At 42.1% G+C, this 18,662-nt stretch overlaps 1 protein-coding gene across 3 annotated transcripts in view; it reads left to right on the forward strand.

Moving 5' to 3' along the window:
* Positions 1-14,173, forward strand: part of ARHGEF25 (Rho guanine nucleotide exchange factor 25) — a gene marked incomplete at its 5' end in the record, with an annotated part of 100,817 nt that extends 86,644 nt beyond the window's left edge. For all 3 annotated transcript variants that reach the window (XM_081316591.1, XM_081316590.1, XM_081316592.1), the window contains 3 exons: positions 6,730-6,947; positions 8,950-9,054; positions 13,717-14,173. In XM_081316591.1, coding sequence (XP_081172717.1) covers positions 6,730-6,947; positions 8,950-9,054; positions 13,717-13,827 — 434 coding nt within the window. In that variant the 3' untranslated portion in view covers positions 13,828-14,173. The remainder of the gene's footprint in view (positions 1-6,729; positions 6,948-8,949; positions 9,055-13,716) is intronic.
* Positions 14,174-18,662: the final 4,489 nt, after the last annotated feature.

Genomic DNA, 18,662 nt, shown 5'->3' on the forward strand with positions numbered 1-18,662 from the left:
ATAAAACAAAAAAAAATTCAAATGGCTTTGAGATATAGAGGCTCACCATTATGAAAATGAAATATTGCAAGTTAAACTTCAACTGAACGATACCATTAGGTTTTATCATGTATGGTTGTGGAAGATCCTAATCCATACATCTTTCTGTTGGTTTTTAATGGAACTTAAGAAACATTAAGAACTTAATGATATTCATACTATGTTTGATTTGAGGAGAGCTGGCAGATATATACAACAACTTTTCTGAAGAACAAGTGCTTTGAATGTCTTCAAACCAACTATATATATTCTGGATCAAGCTCGTTGTGCTAGTGATTTAATTCCTTGTTAAGACGCACTGGTCTGTTTAAGCGAATTTAGTCACAATTAACGGCCCTTTCCAGACAGTGAACTCATAAAGCACCTGGTTCATCTGAAATACCTTTATTTTGCATGTAGAAGAAGGTTACAGCAGAGAAGGTGCTGGGCGGTACTGGACGGTACTTTAAGGTCAAAAGACAGTAACAGGATTACTGTCCGCATGGCTTGTGTTCAGATGTTACAATGGAGGATGGAACACAAGGGAACAAGGAGAAGGGGGAAGTCCAACCCAGAAGGGGTGGATCCTAGTACAGCATCATGAGCAGGATAGGAAATACATCACAAAGGGGAAAGGTACTGGCAGACCCAATTAGCATATTATAATTTCCCAAAACAGCCACGTGGTGGCAGCATACTCCTCGTCTGGTATTTCATAATACCACCATATAAAATCGCATAATGGTAGTTGTGCAAATGAAAATACACATTTGTGGTTTGCTGCTGTCATAAAACACCTAAGAAATATAAGTAATAAACCTGAGGTATAGACATAAAACCCTGAGAGATATAAAAATTAAACATGCATACATATATAAACGTAAACCTGAAAGATACAAAATAAACATGATATATGAGGCATAAAAACCTGAGAGATATAAGAAGTAAACATGCGTCCATATAGGACATAAAACCTGAGATATATAAAATAAACATGCATACATAGTGCAATAATAAGAACTGCCATTTCAGGCTGAGGTTTTGCTTGTTGCGTTCAAGACCTGAAAGACATAAAAGAACATGCATATATATTGCAGTAATAAAAACTGTCATTTCGGGCCTCAATAGTCTGGATCAAGTTGAAGGCACTTTTCTTCTTGAAGTCAGAAGTCAACAAGGAAAGCAACGAGTTCAATCTTCAAGGGTTAGAGGCAAGACAAGTTCTTCAATAGTCTTATGGAGGTTTTGGTGTCTTTCGATTCTTGAGCTCGTTGGTCCTTAAACAGAACTTGGGGATTGGGTGAAGATGAAACGTTGGTGACTGGAGCGTGACTTTGATGCTTCCCGCCATGCTGCTCCCCGCCATAACTAGAAGCAGGGTTGGATACAGGTGGTTGCTGTGTATTGCCTGAAAGTGGATCAGGATGCGTAGCTGTATCGTGTTTGTCGCTATCGCATTCTGTGCACTTGACAAAGGTTTTACAATTTTTAGCAAAATGGCCATATGAAGCACAGCACCTGTAGCATATTCATCCCCACCACCTGAATCGCTCCATTTAGGAGGAGATGGTACAGGATGTGAATTGCCACCACGTGAATCACTCCATAGAGGAGGGGATGATACAGGAGGTGAGATGTCTGTCTTTCTTGTAGACACAGCTCCACGTGAGTCTCTGTGTTGAGCTGCTGTGTTACCATACCTTGGTGATGGTGATGGAGCAGGCACACTGGGTTCATCGAAGTCGAAGCTGGGGTCATTGTTCGTCCAGTGGTGATGACTTATAAACCTGCAGAAATATGAGAATAGGGGAAAGGAAAAGAGTAGGTCGAGTTCCTCTCTGGTGGTAAGGTTGAGATCACCAACAACAGCTTTGAAGGTTGCTCTCCCGGATCTGTAGTTCTCTGGACGATCATCGAACTTTGAGAGGTTAGCAGTGATGAGGTCTCGATGATTGGTTTGTTTGGCGTACTCAGGAAGGTCTGGTCTCTTACTCTTTGGTGCCAAAGAAAGTTGTTGGACCGCTTGGGTGTGAGAGTTCTCTGGTGAATAAGGATCAGGCACACCAGGATAGAATGATGCTGCAGGAGCATTTAGCTGTGGTGCAATCTCTAGAATTTGTGCTGGTTGTTGATTCAACCGTTGATCATTGCTAGAAGTTACGTTGTCGTTGACAAGAGGTGATGCAATTTGAGGTGTTGGCGCACCTGCTTCTGGGCGTTGAAGAGGTGCAGGCCTCTGCAGGCTTGGGGTCTGTGTGCTGTTCGTAGGAAGCACAGCTGATGCACCTTCATTGTGTTGTTGAAGAGATGTAAGCCTTGGCAGGCGCAGGGCTTCTGCGCTGTTTGTAGGAAGCACAGCTGACACACCTGTGTTGCGTTGATGAAAAGGTGCAGGCCCTTGCAGTTCTGGGGTCTCTGAGATGTTTGTAGGCAGTGTGGAAGATGGCTCTGCATCGTTGCAAACATTATGCTTTAACACATGTTGACTGGTGCATTCCATCGGATCTTCCACTTCTGTTGGGATGGAGCACTCCACATCGGTGTTCTTCGCTGCTTGTTCATAGGCCTTTAGCCTTGCTAGGGCAACCGCTCTCTCCTTTTCTTGTTGCAGAACTTTCATTTGGGCTTCCATCTCTGCTTGACGGGCTTTGTTTTGAGCTTCCATCTCTGCTTGTAGGGTTTTGTTCTTAGCTTGCATTTCAGCTTCCTTCTTGCTAAAGGAGAGAAGCACGTCCTTTTCTTCTGCAAGCGCACAGGCCTCTACTAGCTTGTCATGTATCGTTGAAGCCCTGGAATGAGAGGATCTAGCAGAGCGTCCTGTGACTTTGGTTGATGTAGATGGATGAGATCTGGTTGATGTGGATGGATGAGATCTGGTCTCCTGCAGTTCAGCAATACGGGTTTCTACCTTGTTCTTTGCATCTTGCACTAGGAGTTCTCTTTGCTGGTTTAGCTCGTCAAATGTGGTAAGTTCTGCTGGGGAATCATCTACATGAGAGTCATTCAAAAAACCTATGTATTTTGTAGACAGCCGCTGGTAACGTACATAAGCTGCAGATAGGCGATCTATAGAGTCTCTCAATTCTGCAGGATTGCCATTAAGACTCAGCAAAATTGACATGCTGTGTGCAGTTCTGTCCCATAGACAATTCATTGGAAAATTCGTCCTTAGTTGCCTCATAATTTTCTATGAGTTTCTGGGTTAGTTTTATCGTACGCTTGGGTCTTACAACTTCTTGGTGCAAATCAGGTTCGTCTGATTGAACCAGCTCTTCTGGATCAATGGGACACACTGCCATGGCTAGGATAGATGCAGAAAATTTCCTAGATATCTTTTGACTAATTTGATGAACTTCACTCTTTGACCACCAGGGGTTCCTTCTGTGGGGTCAGAGACTTCAGGTAAGTTCACCCTTTGGCCACTAGGGACACCTGCTGCGTGGTTAGGGATTTCAGGAAAATTTACACTTTGACCACTAGGGGCACTTTCTGCGTGGCTGGGAACAAGCCTTTTTTTTGTTGAGCAGCCACCTCTTTGACCACTATAGGTCGCTTTTTCGGAAGCAAGCCTAGTATTTCCCCCAGCTCGGATTGGGACATAAAGTGAGGCAACTGTTCCTTCTTATGACCACAAGTTGTGACCCTGTCTGGAACCCTTTGAGGAGCTCTTGTCCGTGATAAGGGTACCAACTGTAGGCTGTAAAACTGTGCTGTTGACGAAGGTTAAATTGCTCCTTTATTCCTTTGTTTAAGCTAGTAGGGCTGGCTAGGATTGCTTTGCTTTGCTGAAAATCTTCCTTTTGTAGATTCCAGACACATATTTTAGGATTGTTAACTAAATCACTTGCCTTTCAGATAAAAACACTTGCATGGCTTATCATAGATTTCATTTATAACTGGCAAAATTTTGTTTGAGCAGATTCCAATTCTAAAGACAATAACTAGACAACATTGCAATCAATGCCTTTCTCTATGTTTAATAACACCCAAGCTCACAAGCTGTTGCATAGCTCACATTCCTAAGGTGGGGTTCTCTTTCACTGAGGAGCAACCCAAAGAGCTGGTTACCAGGGCAACAAATTGCTTTATTGCTTCTTTTTATGACTGTGTTCAGCAGTCTTAGGAAACAAAGAGAGCTTAACAAAACAAGAGGTTTACATTTTTTTCCAGCAACTTTAAATACACAATAGTTGCAGAAGAGTTACATAGAGGACAGGTTATAACTGGTAAGAAAAGGATCATGTGAAGACTATTATTTTAGGTAGCCCATTCTGGCCAAAAAAAGGGAAAAGATAGTAAAATTGAAGTATGCGAATATGGGCTTTTAATTATGAAATGTGATGGAATTGACAAATAGGAGAATTCCAATTTGAGGAAATGATAAACATATCTGCCTCCTTGTCTGTTTTATATAGAAAATCAGTGGATAGAAAAAATATCTGTATTGACAGACAAATTAGGAAGCTAAAACCCTTTTGTATCACCAGTAGCAAGTCTCTCAGTGAACGGAGAGGAAAAGGAGGGTTGCTTGAATGAACTATAATACAGTACAGCATCAATTTGTACTATTTATTATACTGTAGAAGGGTTACTATGGGTCCCAATACAAATCTTTACCAGGAGACAACAGGGATTATTAGATTGGATAACTATATTCTTGATCATTGTATCCCTGATTCAGAACATGGGTTGAGGCTAAGGAAAAGGTAGCTGTCAACTGGATACTTGGGGGAAAAGAAATACTTGTGGTTTTGGTTGCTGCAGAACATGCAGACCTAATTCAGTAGCAGAGGTATTAATAAAAGCTGTGGTTGAGGCAGGAGAAGAAAAACACTATGCTCAACAATTTCTGCTGTTAAGAAAATGGAACGTCCTGCTGAAAAGGCAAACCAGCCAGCCACAGTTGTAGCTGAAAAAAAAAAATCAAAGCCATTTCTACAGAAATGGAGTGGGGGGAAAAGGAAGTATTTAGAGAATCCTTGAGCTGGGGGAAAAAAAAAGCACTGCCTTCTCTCCAAAGGAACTTATTTCTCTGGGTGATGTCAACCAATGACATAAAATAAAATCTGAAATTGCTGCTGAGGTAGAAAGAAAAGAAAGGATGATTAGATGAAACAGGATTTGAGGGAGATATAAGAGAATGCAGTGTAGCTACCTTGGCTCTGACAGTAACTCTGGTTTGTAGATCGTCTAACTTTTCACAAGGTATTAAAAGTGCTAGAGCTCAGCAGTCCTATTTGGGCAAACAGCTGATGGAGTTACAGACACTTCCCGTCTTGTTAAAGAAAGGGGGAATCTGGAGAAGAAAGGAGAGGAGGAAATGTAAATCAGGGTAGATTTTTTGAGAATTCCATTGTTTTGGGTTGGGGGGCAATGACGTTTTAAACTACATTTATCCCCAAAATTATAGGGACGCGGTGGCTCAGTGGGTTAGGGTGCTGAGCTTGTCGATAAGAAGGTCGGCAGTTTGGCGGGTCGAATCCCCAGTGCCGCGTAACAGAGTGAGCGCCTGTTACTCGTCCCAGCTTCTGCCAACCTAGCAGCTCGAAAGCACGTAAAAATGCAAGTAGAAAAATAGGGACCACTACGGTGGGAAGGTAACAGCGTTCCGTGCGCCCTTGGCGTCTAGTCATGCCGGCCACATGACCACGGAGACATCCTCGGACAAGCGCTGTCTCTTTGGCTTTGAAACGAAGATGAGCACCAGCCCCTAGAGTCGGAAACGACTAGCATGCATGTGTGTGGGAACCTTTACCTTTACCTTTTATCCCCAAAATTATGCTGTTGTTGTTAGTTGCGAAGTCGTGTTCGACCCATCGTGACCCTACGGACAACGTTCCTCCAGGCCTTCCTGTCCTCTACCATCTTCTGGAGTCCATTTAAGCTCACGCCTACTGCTTCAGTGACTCCATCCAGCCACCTCATTCTCTGTCGTCCCCTTCTTCTATTGCCCTCAATCTTTCCCAGCATTAGGCTCTTCTCCAGTGAGTCCTTCCTTCTCATTAGGTGGCCAAAGTATTTGAGTTTTAGCTTCAGGATCTGGCCTTCTAAAGAGCAGTCAGGGTTGATCTCCTCTAGGACTGACCGGTTTGATCGCCTTGTAGTCCAAGGGACTCGCAGGAGTCTTCTCCAGCACCATAGTTCAAATTATGCTACTTCAGATCAAATGAACCCAATCTCGCCAAACCTGCCAGCAACAAGAAATCTATTGTTAAAGTCTAAGGAAATTTATTTTATTTTTATTTATCAATTTATTTATTTTTAATCCCATTTATATCCCACCCTTCTCCGAAGACTCAGGTCGGCTTACAATCTAAGCACAAATCAAATGTGCTTAGCAATAGCTAAGCTAATTTTCTAGATCACCCAGCTCCCCTAAGTGACTCTGAGCAGTTTATAGAAGGATCACTCAAAAATGGTCAGGGTCCTCACTCTCCAGCCTTCTCCAGTAGCCACCTCAGTACATTAGCCAGGGGAGGAATCGTTAGATGATGTTAGGGCACAGATAAGCCTAATCTACAAGGGCTAATTCAGACAGGCAAATCATCACGTAGTAATTTTACTCAATGAAGTTGCCTCTTGGTTCAGAAAGGGTTTCTTGTTATTCTCGGTGAATACCATGCAACTTTTTTTGGTATGTACATTATTTTGTGTTCCCAGGTTGACCCCATTGTTCAAAGTCTGTTCCTATTGTTTTTTTCCCCTTCCCAGCACTGCAGTCACCCATTGAGTACCAGCGTCGGGAGAGCAAAACCCACAGTCTAGGACGAACGGGGGCTCTGCACCACTCACTCACAGGTGGCTCAACTCGGCCCTCCTCAACTTCCATGGACCAGAACAAGGGATCCAGCCTCCAGGCCCACAATGCCTCCTTGCCCTCCCTTTATCTTCCTGGTCCACCCCCACCTGACCCCCTTCCCTCTGTCGAGGTAAGGCAGGAAGGTCATCAGTCAAGCTCCCGCCTCAGATAGTATAGCAATTTGGTGTGTGTGTGGCTGACACAGATTTTCTACTTTGGAGAAGAAAGCTTAACATTCAGTGCAGTACTCTGATTTAATTAAACAGTAGCTCTGAGCCTACTTAGAATTTGAATGCCTGAAATAACCATTATATGAAAACAGCAATTCATAATTAAGATAATTCTATCCTGTCTGTTGCTTGAAATATGTCGTGAACAGGCTCCGATAAAGACAAAACAGTTTCTTGCTCCATTCCTAGTCAATGTAATTTTGTAAAATTTCCATTATTGATGTGAAAAAAGAGGTAGGAGAGGAGGTTATTGGCCATCTTTTAATAGAGGAACTCAACAAATAATGAAGAACTGGGGCCATTTACTTAATATGTTGCTCTTTCTTAAGTAAACTGTCCTTGAGATAATTATAGTGAAAGATACCATGTAAGTATTGAAAATAAACACTAATATATTTGGGACGCGGTGGCTCAAGGGACGCGGTGGCTCAGTGGGTTAGGACGCTGAGCTTGTCGATCAGAAGGTCGGCAGTTTGGCGGGTCGAATCCTGAGTGCCGCGTAGCAGAGTGAGCGCCTGTTACTCGTCCCAGCTTCTGCCCACCTAGCAGTTCGAAAGCACGTAAAAATGCAAGTAGAAAAATAGGGACCACTATGGTGGGAAGGTAACAGCGTTCCGTGCGCCTTTGGTGTCTAGTCATGCCGGCCACATGACCACGGAGATGTCCTCGGACAAGCGCTGGCTCTTCGGCTTTGAAACGGAGATGAGCACCGGCCCCTAGAGTCGGAAACGACTAGCACACATGTGCGGGGGAACCTTTACCTTTACCTATATTTGGCTATCATACATCATTTTATTTAGAACAACTCAGGGGGGTCAAAGGACTCTAAGCCCATGCCCAATGTATGTACAATATATATGTTCATCTGTCTGGATTACAACTGTTCTGTCCAAATGCTGAGGGTTGTAGATGATGGAGTCATAGTCAAATGAAAAGGACGTCAGGTTGAGAAAGACCTAAAGGAGGACTTCTTAACTCTGTTCCAGCTCATCTAAGATGAGATGACTTCTTTCTTTTGTTATGGAGAGGCCATTCAGATGAACAGAATGGGTTTTCATGGTCTCCCAAGATGGGCAGTTAAATAAATAGGAAAAGTGAGTGAGTGAGTGAGTGAGTGAGTGAGTGAGTGAGTGAGTGAGTGGATGGATGAAATCCATGCCCCAAGCAACCCAATTTTTTTCCTTTGGTCCATCCTTGAGGCAGAGATACCAGAAGAACCACAACAGGGCAGGTGGGAGTATATTGTCTGCTGTTGCTACTAAACAATTATTATTTAGTATCATTCACTGAATATACAAGGAAAAATCTTTGCATGCACATACAGTATATATGGCAAAGTGTTGATTCACCCATCAGAGTGTTAGGGAAGAGGGACTGAGAAAAGGTAACTTTAGAACAGATTGATTGATGTAGATAAACCAGATGCATGTATTGTGAGGCCATTCAGACAATGATTATTATGTGTTTACTGGTCATTGACCATTTGACATCTTTTTAAACATCTATTTGATTCTTCTATTTATTAAATTTGTATGCTTATGTTTATTAAATGTATATGCATATAGGCATAATAGAAGGGAAAGACTTGGGAACTGTTGTTTTTTTTATTCTGTGTGATCAGTTGATTCATTAATTCATTAGATTAATGGAGTCCATTCTTTTCATCTTGAGAGTGATCAAAATATGTGCTAAATTAATGATGGCATCAGTGAAGCTATGAATGGTACAACATATCTTCAGTGTAGAAATCCATCACGTTCTTTTAAGAATTACTCTTTTAAGAGTAATTTCTTATGTCCAGGGCTAAATGATGCACTCATCCCCAAAATGCTCAGCTTCTGGTTTGCTTTTCTGTACTGTTTCTCTCCAAATTAATCTCTTCGTCCCACCTTTCGCTGACAGCCATCTCACAGCCAAAGCTCTCCAGGGCCTGAATCTGCTCACATACCTTCTCAGCAACCTGATATGCAGCTCTCCAGTGTCCCTCAGCAAGAAACCCAGCAATTGGTGAGTTCTTGGTGAGTTCAGAATAATCGCAACGATCAGATTATTCTGGTTGCCTTGAATTTTCTTTGTAAAATTATTTCCTTTTCCTTTTGCTGGAGCTTAAATTTCTACTTGCATGTGTGCACACCTACGTACAGTATGCACTCATTGGTCCTTGGCCTTTGGCATGTAACCAGTGTTCTGGCTTGGGAGAGGGTAATTGTGAAGAACCTTTCCCCTCCCTTTTTGGGATCTTGGTAAGCACAATCACTGCAGACAGCAACGATAAACAATTGAATCAAAGTTTAAATGCAGTTGCCCCTTCAACCAATTTCTCAGTTTAAGCGTGTTGTTGATCAGTACAATTTTCACAACTAATATAAACAGAAGGATTGTATTAATTAGTAATCAGATAACTAGCAAAAATGATCAGATAACTAGCAAAAACGGATCAGATTATTCTGGTTCCCTTGAATTTCCCTTGGTTCCCAATGTGGAAAAGATAAAGGGAGAAGTAGCAGGCAAAGAGGAGCAAATGAAATAATTAGCTGTAGAATAGAAAAACCGTTGCATGTTACGTGCACTCACATATACCCTTTGCTCACTTTGCCCAGTTTACACACTGAGATTCTCTTGGTCTTCTATTTTATAACCTAAAATATTGGTCTTGCGACAATTGGGTTTTATCAATCTTGTAATGGAATACAGGTAATCCTCGACTTATGACCATTTAATTAGTGATTGTTCAGAATTACAACAGCACTAAAAAAGTGACGTATGTCCATTTTTCACACTTACAACCATTATAGTGTCCCCATAATCATGTAATCAAAATTCAGATGCTTGTCAACTGGTTCATACTTAATGACGGTTGCAATGTCCGGGGGCCATGTGATCACCTTTTGAGATCTTCTGACAAGAAAGCCAATGGGAAGCAAGATTCTCTTTACAATCATGTTAGTATCTTAACAACTCTGGCAAACAAAGTCGTAAAATGGGGCCAAACTCACTTAACAATGATCTCGCGTAGCAACAGAAAATTTTGAGCTCAATTGTAGTCATACATTGAGGACTACCTGTATTCTTCCATTTACAAGACGAAACTGAGATTTAACTACCGTAGCTGTCCTTAAGCAGTTCTTGATCGTGGAAGCTCATGTCTGCACTTGGTGCTGTTATCCATCGGTGATACTTTGAACTTCTTCTGATCTTTGGCACATTATGAAGTCCACCTTAGCATGATGTTGCACTTTCATGCCTTCCAATGGACTGTACGTATTAAATTAGACTGGCTAGCCATAATGGAGTTCATTAAACTCATTATCTAATGATCACCAGGAAAGGCCCTTTGTTGCCCAGAAAAAAGTTGCATTCTGATCAAACATGGATTCTCTCTAGTTTCTGGATGTGCCATGAGAATGCAGATAAAGCCAGAATCTTGCACTTCCCCACATGACTAAAATACAGTAGCATTCACCAGTTCTGATTGTCAAATTGAGGGAATGACTCATAATTCTTATGGAATCATTTTTCTATGAATAATTAGTAACCTTCCAGGGGTGAAAAGGTTAGATGATATGCAAAAACAATAGATTTATTTATTTATTTATTTTTATTACATTTATATCCCGCCCTTCTCCGAAGACTCAGGGCGGCTTACAAGCTTAGCAGTAGCCTTCATTCTATGTATATGCCTGCTTGTTAGGGCTTTCACACACACACCCAAGCGGCATTATTACAAAGTCAGCTTATTGCCCCCAACAATCTGGGTCCTCATTTTACCTACCTCGGAAGGATGGAAGGCTGAGTCTAACCCTAACCTGGGCCATTTCTTTTCTCTGCTATTCTTTTTCTCCTCTCTTTTAATGTGTCAATAATGTGTCAAGACAACTATTTTTAAAATATCAAAGCAACCACAGTTTTCCTGATCAAAATGACACTACAGGCTACCTCAGAGGGCAAGACATTCAGGTATTAATATCTGCTAGGAATATTATTTCTTAGGAATCTGTCTACTCGTGGGTCTCCCACCAGGTAAAGTCAGCTGCACACTTGTGTCAGCAGAATTTGGTTCTTTTGCCTGATTCCATTTCTTTTTTCTATGAAGTTGGATTGTGATAATATTTTTCATGATCGCATATCATAATAGCAGGGGTTCCCAACCAGAGGTGCTTGCACCTCCTGTGGGTGCAAGACAATATTCCAGGGGGTGCAAAAATTTGGGTTTTCAAAATTATAGTATATATAAGCATAATTTGTTGTCTTTATTTCGAACTCTTTTGTAAGGGGTGCAAGAATATATCAGAAGCGTTCTAGGGGTGTGGGGTATAGAAAAGGTTGGGAGCCGCTGATAATAGAATGGCAAGGACTCCACTAAAAGCTTTGACACTCTGTCCCCCTTTCTTCCAACTTTTTCTTCTCTACTGTCCAGGCACAGAGACTACAAACCAATGAAATATTTGCACCCAGGTGCACTTTGTACAACACACATATGTATTAGCAGGTAGAGAAGCTACTGCTATAAACTACATTTTCAACTTCTGGCCATTAAAACTACACTAGGTTCTGGTACAGTTTCCCCCCCCCCCTCATTTACTTGTAATTTTCTTTAGTTGGTGTGTAAAAATATGAGCAGTCGTTATGCGTCATAGTTTTTCTACGAGTTACTGTATAGATAAAAATTTCCTAGACACAACTGTCTCATTTCATACACAGTCATCCGTCCTGGACAAAAGAACCAGAATTTGGTAACATCTATTTTGACTAACAAATGTTATTAAAAAATGTAAGGTTTTGTGTGTTGTGATTCAGGGTCAGCCTGTGGGTTCGGCAGTTGGGTCGGACGATTCAGAGGAGGAGGAGGTGGGTGTTGGAGAGGTTGCTGAGGGTGTTGGAGAGCTTGCTGATGAGAGCCCTCAGCCAGGCCCCTCCCATCTGGTTACGACGCAGACCCAGCTGTGTGAGCCTGACAGCGTGGATGAAGATGACCCACAGCTGGCCCTGTTCAAGGATGCCCGACCGCAGGAGGCAGTCAATCAGGAGTAAACAGAGGAAGGCAATGGGGCACCTCGGAAGGAGGCAGAGAGAAGCCACGCCCTGAACTGTTTAAAAGGGGCATGCGTGGGAGGGCTGGTTTGCTGAAGGCAACCGTTTGAATAGCTCCTGTTTCATGGTTCGCGTCTTGTTTTTGCTCTGTTTGCTTTTGTGTCCATAAATTTGGCAGGCTTAGTTCCAGCCTCTTGCCTTCTTGTAAAAGGGGTTGTCCCTGCCTTATCTGCAGGGCCAGTAGTAGGCTGGTACAGAACATTGTGAGCTGTAGCTCATTTCATCAGATTCATAGAGAGATTAGACTGATGTAGGATTAAATTGCAGTGAGTTGGGAGGAAGAGGTGAGTGAGAAAAGGGAGTAGAATATGGGTTGATTATGCAGGTGCAGGTAACATAAGCAGCTTGCAAATAGCCTATCAGGCTTTTGATACCCATCATTTGTCTCTATTACATACATATAAAGTGAAATGGATACACTACATATTATTATTTACATATATTTTGTACATTTTTGTCAGGGAAGCGATACCCAGTTGTTTCTTGATTTCACTTTTACGATTCCTTTTTGTTGAACTGGAGGTGGCATACATTGTTTACTGCTATGTAGTCATTATTATTCATGCAACAATCCTGTGAGTGCTGTTTAGGATAAAATACTTAGCTTGGAAACTTCAGGGCTATGAGTGGATTTCTCTTCTCCTAGTTTAATATTCTTGATTACTTCACTATCATCTTTCGAGTTTGCAGAGGATTTATTGTGTGATTAAGAGATTCAAGAGACTTTGGTTGCACTTGCAGTGATGCTACAATTGTCCCTTTGTCTTTTGGACAATCATGTAGTAAATATTGAAGATGCTGCTACTGATACATTTCTTGCTCTGGTAAAATGGCTGATAGAAAAGTGTAGATCATTGCAAGTAGGGTCATTATTGTTATAATTAGCTGAAGAAAAGTAAATACATACTTACGTGTGTGTGTGTGTGTGTGTGTGTGTGTGAAATATGCTCAGATAACTTGTCTGCCTACAGCTATAAAAATTTTGTATTTAATTCTCATTTTAAAATAATGGTATCAAATCCCGTTTTGTGAGAATGGAAACAAAGGGTGATTTTTCATATTCTAGAAATAGGCTTTGGGGAGACAAAATATTGGATGGTTCCCAAACCTGGACTAATCTAACACTTAAATTTCTATATTGCTTCATAGTGCTTTACAGCCCTCTCTAAGCAGTTTACAGAGCCAGCATATTGCCCCCAACAACCTAGGTCCTCATTTTACCAACCTCAGAAGGATGAAAAGCTGAGTCAACCTTGAGCCGGTCAGGATCAAACTCCTGGCAGTGGGCAGAGTTAGGCTGCAATATTGCATTCTACCACTGCTCCAACATGGTTGTTAATATAAAATATTGTTCACATGCTGTCATATAATGAAATTGTGCATAATGTACGCAGATTAGAGTGCAGCTTTTCTTAAGGAATTTGGATTGCTTTGCTTGACAAATTATCTTTTTCTAAAACTCAACAGACTGAATGAGCCTGGCAGAATGTTCCTGATAGCAGCAGTTTTGGAAAAGCGTCTCGGACAGATTTCTGTAGTTGACCATCTCTTTGTCTCACACACACACACCCCCATTAGGTCCTGATTGAAGATGATGCCAGGCTGCTGCTCCCCGATCCTGAGGTCCCAGAAATTAGCGTTCCTCAAGGCAGCGCCCAACTTGCCCAACTTGATGAGGATGAGCTGTGACTCTTGGACTGCAGGATGGCCTCTGTCAGCTGGGGATAAGTAATGCCTCTCCCACATCCTTCCTCCCTCTCTTTGGCCGCTCTGGAGGAAAGAGAAATGTGGCAACAGCCGGATGGAAGGTTTTGCTGTCCTCGGATCCTGCTCAAAAGGCCCAGACTTCACCCCCTTCCTTGAATGGGTGCAGGACCCCATGTTGGGAACAGAGCGTACTGCTGAAGGCCCTTCCCTAGACCCCAGTGTATGCATGCTGTGGGGCTCTAGGGGCTTTACGTGGGGGCTCTTGGATGAGGGGTTTAGATTATGTGAGATGAGAATATTTTGTTTGTTGTAATAAAGATTTTAATGAAAACAAGGAAGTGAATTGCATCACACAAAAACTGCACAGGCATCATGAAAAGCTGATTTCTGCAGCTTTCTTCACGAGGAGCTTGCGGGCTGCATGCCAAAATCTGTTTTCTTCAGAACTAAACATAAAAGTAAAGCAGACATGTCAAACACAAGGCCCGGGGGCCAGATCCAGCCCACAAAGTGGTTTCATGTGGCCCGCGAAGCCATCCTGGAAACAGTGAGGGAACGGCCCCCACTGCCTTGGCCCTGGCCCAGAGACCCTCCTCCTACCAGAGACCCTCAGATCTGTCCCCCTCCTGCCCAGGCCCCCATAGGCACCCTTGATGCGAACGATGTAGAGCTGGCCACGCCCACCCAGTAGGCCACACGCACTCTGGCCACGCCCACCCAGTAGGCCACGCCCACCCAGACCATACCCACCCGGCCCCCTGAGGGCAACCGCAATGCTGATGCGGCCCTCAATGAAATTGAGTTTGACACCTCTGAAGTAAAGTGTTTGGGCAGGTAGGCTTCAAGACAGTCTTGAATTCTCCTTGTACCTTTCTTTCCCATTTTTAAATTATACTTTGAACTACCCACGCATCTATTTCGCTCACCCCTCGTCATTTAGGTGACAGAGTCCATCATCCTAGTCACTGGAGAACACTGTCATTGCATAGGAAGCGGGAAGGTGTGAATGTAACGGTTACATTCTAAAAAATTTTGAGATCTTGGTTTGGTTCTCAGCTATGAATCCATTTTTGTTGTCACTGGCACCTTATTGCATACCAGCTCAAGGAGCTATCTACTGTATTAGTATGCAAGATTTGTCAATTAACATCAGTATAGAGGGATCGAAGGAAAACTTCCTGTCTATAAATCCTGAATTAATAGGATTGAACTTAATACACGAGAGCAAAGGGTTGGGGAAAGGGATTTCTCCTGTCAATCCCCTTTTAACAACAGACTCAGAGATATAAATGAAAGAAGCTTGGTCCTTTTACACTTCAAAGGCCACATAGCCTATTTTGACAGAGGCAGCTCTGCTCACAAGTTGATCCTGATGGTGGTCAGAAGCCTTCTTTATGAAACGTAAGAAAAGGGTTGTTTTCAATTAAACAGTTTTTGCATTTGTTTCCTCTAAAATTTGCAAGTGAAAAGAATAGCAGCCATCCCATTCACCAGGTATTAAGTTCAAAAAATGCCTCCTGCTAAAAAACACACAAACATTTCTATCTAGTAAAACAGGGTACGAAAAACTACTGGGAGCACTCATAGGGGAAAAAAAATATAGCTCCACCAACATCTCAAGACAATAAATACTAACAATAATACAATTTTTTAAAAAAATAAGAAAAGCAAAATATTAGACAAACTACAAGAGAATTGCACCCCCGGGTACTTGTTACCTGAGCAATGGACAGATGACACCCTCCATTGTTGTTCAAGAAAGAAATGATGTGGGTCTGCCAAACTTGCTTCAGGAGGTTTCACCTCTGAGGTACTGCCCTTTTACTGGCATATAGCTTGGGTGGTATTGGAAACGGGCCTTCTTTTATGGGCTTGGGTCCAGTCTCTGGGGGGTGGGGGCCTAGCGCTTAGTCCAACCTGCCACATCTGGGTTAGATATTACTGCTGCATCCCTTTTTAGGGGCCCTGCTACAACAAAAAGATACCAATGCATATTGATAATTTATACACAAGGTATCACCAAGACTAGAGCAACTCATAAATGTATGCAGTTGTGCATTCACCTTGGTTAAAACACCAGCTGACTCTTTCCTCAAAGATTCCACTGTAGGGTTAACTGTGTTAAAGACCCCATTGTGATGTAGCATGGACAGCTGTGGACACAAAGGTGATGGCTGGTTTCCGTGGCAATTAAGTGGAGGAACAGAGGTCTCTGGAGTGTTCAGTCACAAAGGAACTGACAGCAATAGTGCGTGTGCAAGGATTATCTCAAGTGGAGCTGGAGGCAGTGTGAAAGGACCTATCCTTCCATTGGAGAAAAGAATCCATCTTCTCAGCCTCATTCCCTTACAGTAGTCTGTTCATCTCATGAAAAGAAGAGGTGAGTGTCTCAAGACCTTTGTAGAAGGAAGAATCGCCTACCAGTTCCCTTTGCTTCCATATGGTTCTGAGCTGGGTGTGCATTTTTTAAGCTGGAATTAAGTTATTTACCAATAAAGGAGAATATTTGTAACTCAGGGTTGAAATGAAGGGTCCTTGGTGCTCTCTGAACTTGGTTGTACACTGATGATGTTACCTAGTTAGGGTAACGAAACGTCTGCAAGAAAACAAGTTCAGACAGCACCAAGGACCCCTCATTTTAAGGTGTGCGTAGTCCAAGGTTACCTATAGATTAGCATTTCTTCTTCTGCTTCCTCTTTTAAGCACAATTTTGCTGGATAGGTTTCCATGAAGACAAGGCACCAAGCCACACCAGCTTTCCCACCAGTCAAAGATGGGCATTTTGTATGTGCGGATGTGAATACATGCACAGAGGAATCCCAACACAAAAGCCCTGTAAATTCCACAGTACGAAATATGACAAAAGGTTGGATGGGGATGCGCCATGAGGGTGCTTCATTTTTATTTCTGTGTTTTCATTGAAAGATAGGCTTAGCCTCAAACTTTCATCACATAATATCAGAGAAGTAGCAAACGAGACGTTCCTAGACATTTTTTGTTTCTAATTGCAGGCAGTGAAATCAAAGGATTGAGTACTTCTACCCAAGGGCAGGGGAGGAGGGGAGACACTGCATAGATGAAAGTAGCATATCAAGGAGAAGGCCATGCCTGAATTTTCGGTCATCATCATGAGAATGTATATATATTCATGTTCACAAGCATATGAGTTTCAACACTCACAGCTTCACACTAGCTGATGGAGTCCTTTTCATTGCACGCTGGTTTGCCTGCTTAAATCACAGCAAAATGGGGAAGGCTGGTTTAGTATCGATGAATATTAAGCTTAGCTCTAAATTCTTATATTTTTTTTATGAAATAACCCAAGAAAAAGGCAAAAGAGCCTGTATATCCAGGGAGGGCATCTATCTCTAATTTGTTAATCTTCTTACACTTTTAGTGCAAAACAGATGTTTAGAAGAATTCAAACTATGTTGTTTGATGAACTGCAAAAATAATTCAAAACCTGTGAGGCCAACATCAAAAGTATAGGACAGAGCAGTATTTCTCAACATGGGCAACTGTAGATTCAAAATCCCAGAATTCTCTAGACCAGAGGAAATCTGGGAATTGAAGTCTACACATCTTAACATTGCCAAGATTGAGAAGCCCTAGGATAGGGAATAGGAAAGAAACTGAGTTAGATGCTAGACTTTCCTTCAGTGCTATGCAGACCAGGGGGCAAGGTGGTGACGGAGGCAATAACAATATTTTATTACCACGAGACTTGCAATTGGTCAAGTATGCTTCCCCACACCAGTTTTGACTGTGGATGTGCTCTCATGGAGTCTTTGGACTTGCCCATATTCTCTTATATACAGTATTTCTGGAAATGAATGGAAACTGCCTCCTAGCAGACCTTGTCTAGAATCAGAAGTTAAGTGGGATTGTCTTCTGTGAATATTAGGATGGGAGATCACTTGGAACCTCACGACTGTGAGATGGGAACATAAAAAAAAAAATCCCAGAAGGCAGTTAGGTGAACCACTTGCAAACTGATGTATTGATGTGTTTGTGAAGTCCCCAGAAATCACACTCAACTCCAAGGGGACTTTGTCTGAGAATTTATTTAAAAGTGTACTAGACAACCCATGCCGCATTGGCTTATTGTTTCGGAGATATTTCCTTTCCTAACAGAGAAACTGAATGACTATTGGCAGGCAAAAAAGCAGTGGGAGCAAAAGCAACTTCGGACTTCCTGCCAGCTTCCCCACTGACTTTTCTTGTAGAAAGCTGGATGGAGCATTGGAAACGATGATCACATGACCATGGCTGATTGCAGCTAACTTTGGCAGTGAGGCAGCACTGAAGCAGCCACTAATTTACCACATTTCATTCAGACAGGAGTCATGGATCCCAGATTTTGGATGCATTCTCTCATTTGAGATACATTGATTCCAAAACGGTTGCCCTATGGTGCACTATTTCACCCAGTTGAAAGTTACAAACAATCAAACAGATAGAAGAGTTTTAGAAGTATATAGATTCATCTATTTGGGCCAGCTCTGTTTTGTACGTGCTACAAATTCTCAAGGTAACCCAAGGCATTAATTACCTATTAACTTCCTTTCAGTGCATGCATTTGATTGTTTCTGTGGACACTTCCCTGATCACCATTAGGCACCTTATCCAACATGACACTAATATTTTCAAGATGTTTTAAAATAAAAAAGCTAGTTGGAAATTGGCTTGCTGAAAGCAAAAGCACAGGTCTCTTTATTTCCCAAGATTGCCTTCAGGTCTAATAACCACATTTAGAAAATAAAAAATACTTTGCTTTTCAACCCAGTTTTCTGTTAGAAATGTACTCTTGAGCCTAG

The sequence above is a fragment of the Vipera berus genome, assembly GCF_964194415.1.
Source record: "Vipera berus genome assembly, chromosome: 2".
NCBI lineage: Eukaryota > Metazoa > Chordata > Lepidosauria > Squamata > Viperidae > Vipera > Vipera berus.